The sequence below is a fragment of the Arachis duranensis genome, chromosome 1 (genome assembly GCF_000817695.3).
Source record: "Arachis duranensis cultivar V14167 chromosome 1, aradu.V14167.gnm2.J7QH, whole genome shotgun sequence".
NCBI classification, from domain to species: domain Eukaryota; kingdom Viridiplantae; phylum Streptophyta; class Magnoliopsida; order Fabales; family Fabaceae; genus Arachis; species Arachis duranensis.
Window position 1 is genome coordinate 22,527,421 of NC_029772.3, and position 2,188 is coordinate 22,529,608.

Genomic DNA, 2,188 nt, shown 5'->3' on the forward strand with positions numbered 1-2,188 from the left:
AGTTGGGAAACATGTGTAACATGAACTAGATTTAGTATCCCCTTACGACAGATGCCTATTTATGGATTAGTGAGAATCTAGGCTGGATACTTGGTGAAAAGGAGTTTAGGATGCTTAGTGAGGTTTTATTGCAGTGCATTGTATTTATTTGACACTTTTACCGTACTGGGAACCCATGGGCCCGGGGTTCTCATTTCGTATATATCTCTTGTTTTTCAGATACAGGTCCAGGTGCTCAGAAGTGAGCTGTGGTTCGTCTGAGAGCCGGCGAAGATCTTTATTTTCTCCACTTTGTGTTTTTCGTAGAATCTCTCCACCTTTGTTTTGAAAAGATTATATTATGTGTTGAATTCTTTTGGAACTTGCCTATAGAGGCTCTTATCTTTCCTTTGGGAGAGATTAGGATGTACTGTTGTCAGTTACCTTCATACTGTACCCTAGCCGGCCTAAACTTCGCGGGTCGCGACTAGTGGCTATTTACTTATATTATATATATCTATCTGTTATCTATCTCTTAATCTCCTTTATGCCTTGTCCATATATCGCTTTCGGCTTCACGTTTTATCTTTTCGTTGTCGAAATGTGAGTGATACGTCTTCGCGATTTTATTTCTACTCTTTTCAGGCTTCTCGATTAATACTCCTTTCGAAATTACCTATGTTTATATATTTAAAAATCCACCTGAGAGTCGTACCACCGTAATATCATTGACTTATGACTCGAGCATAAGGATTTGAATATTAGGGTGTTACACACCTGATCGCGGGTCCCGCTAGGGTTACCGGGAAGGCACGACACCTCACCTCGTCCCCTACTCCCTCTAGATTCATCCTCGCCTCGAAAGCCGTGAGGTGTTCTAGAGGGTCTTGAGTTCCATCGTACCTCATGTCCGTTGGTTTGTCGAAGTGTTTCGGCAACCGGACTTCGAGGATGGATCGGTGGAATGGGGTGACGCCCATTATCACAGGTTGTCGTGTCCTCGCGGATCAGGGGATGGGGTGTAGCTGGGATCGGTGGTTCATCCGTCACGCTCCTGGTCGGCCAACTGTCGCTCCAGGTTCTGGACCCTGTGGCGTAGCTCCTGCATTATTATGGCGCTGTCGCCGCCCGTTCCCCCGAAGGGTCGTGTCCTCGTGTGCTGTTCAGTGTGTTGTTGGGGGGACCTCCGCCGCCCCCTTAATGAGGCGACAGAGGCTGCCCCCTCCGCTCCGGCCCCTCGGCCTTGGTCTCCGGGACCCGGCGCAACTTCCATTTAAGCGGTTCCCACAGACGGCGCCAATGTTCGGTATTCGGTTACCGGACGGTTCGGGTGATTCGTTGGAGGAGATGAGAACGCTTCAATCGGGATCGTGCTGGGTTCGGAATTGCCGGGTAGCCGAGCTCTCGTGGTGGGAGGAGAGAGGGGGTGTCACCTGCAAAGACACTCCGACGCTCTAGTCAGCTAGTGTGCAGACGGGAAAATGGTAAGGTAGAAAAGTGTGACGTACCTCGAGGGAAGGGTAGGTCCTTCCCTATTTATACTGTGTCAGAGGTGGGTCCTGGGGGGACAGGCCCATCTTCCCCGAAGCTTCCTCAATCATATTGATGGGGTGGTGAGGATCCGTGTCCTGGCATCGTGGCGAGCGCTGAGGACTTGGCCGTTCGGGTCGGGTTCTCGATGGGTCGGGCCGACCCGTTCGTGGTCTGGACCGGACCGTAACACCTAACAACATTAAATTAGATAAATTTTTATACCATATTATAATTAAAATTAAATGTACTAACTCAATTCTAAAAATTATCTAATCATATGATAAAAAATGTCTTATACTTATAAATTTTTATAAATCTTATTCTTAGAGATGTAACACTTGTATTACGCCGTCTCAATGATTTTGAATTTTCGAGTAATATTATTTAACACAAAGTCTTATTTTAACGCTTATTTTTATATATGCAAACAATATATAACTCTCAATAATTTGCATTACTATATACTTATGCTTTCAACGGGTATTTCGTTATTCTTCCCAAAAAGATCACTTTCCGAGCGTGTGCGTCTTTGCACGTACGTACCTATATTTGTACGCAATGAGTGTAATAAAGTGACAGTATTAATTAATGAATGAATGTCGACGGGGTACAAATTATTTAATGTGCATAGCTGCACCTCCAATCATAGTTGTAAGAATCAAATGAGTGATCAAAT

The 2,188-nt window shown here is 45.3% G+C and overlaps 1 protein-coding gene across 1 annotated transcript in view; it reads right to left on the reverse strand.

The window, feature by feature from the left end:
- LOC107482175 (uncharacterized) overlaps nucleotides 1–959 on the reverse strand; it is a 5,354-nt gene extending 4,395 nt beyond the window's left edge. The window contains exon 1 of the mRNA XM_016102578.1: nucleotides 757–959. Within this exon, the coding sequence (XP_015958064.1) occupies nucleotides 757–959 (203 nt within the window). The remainder of the gene's footprint in view (nucleotides 1–756) is intronic.
- Between the last annotated feature and the right edge of the window lie 1,229 nt (nucleotides 960–2,188).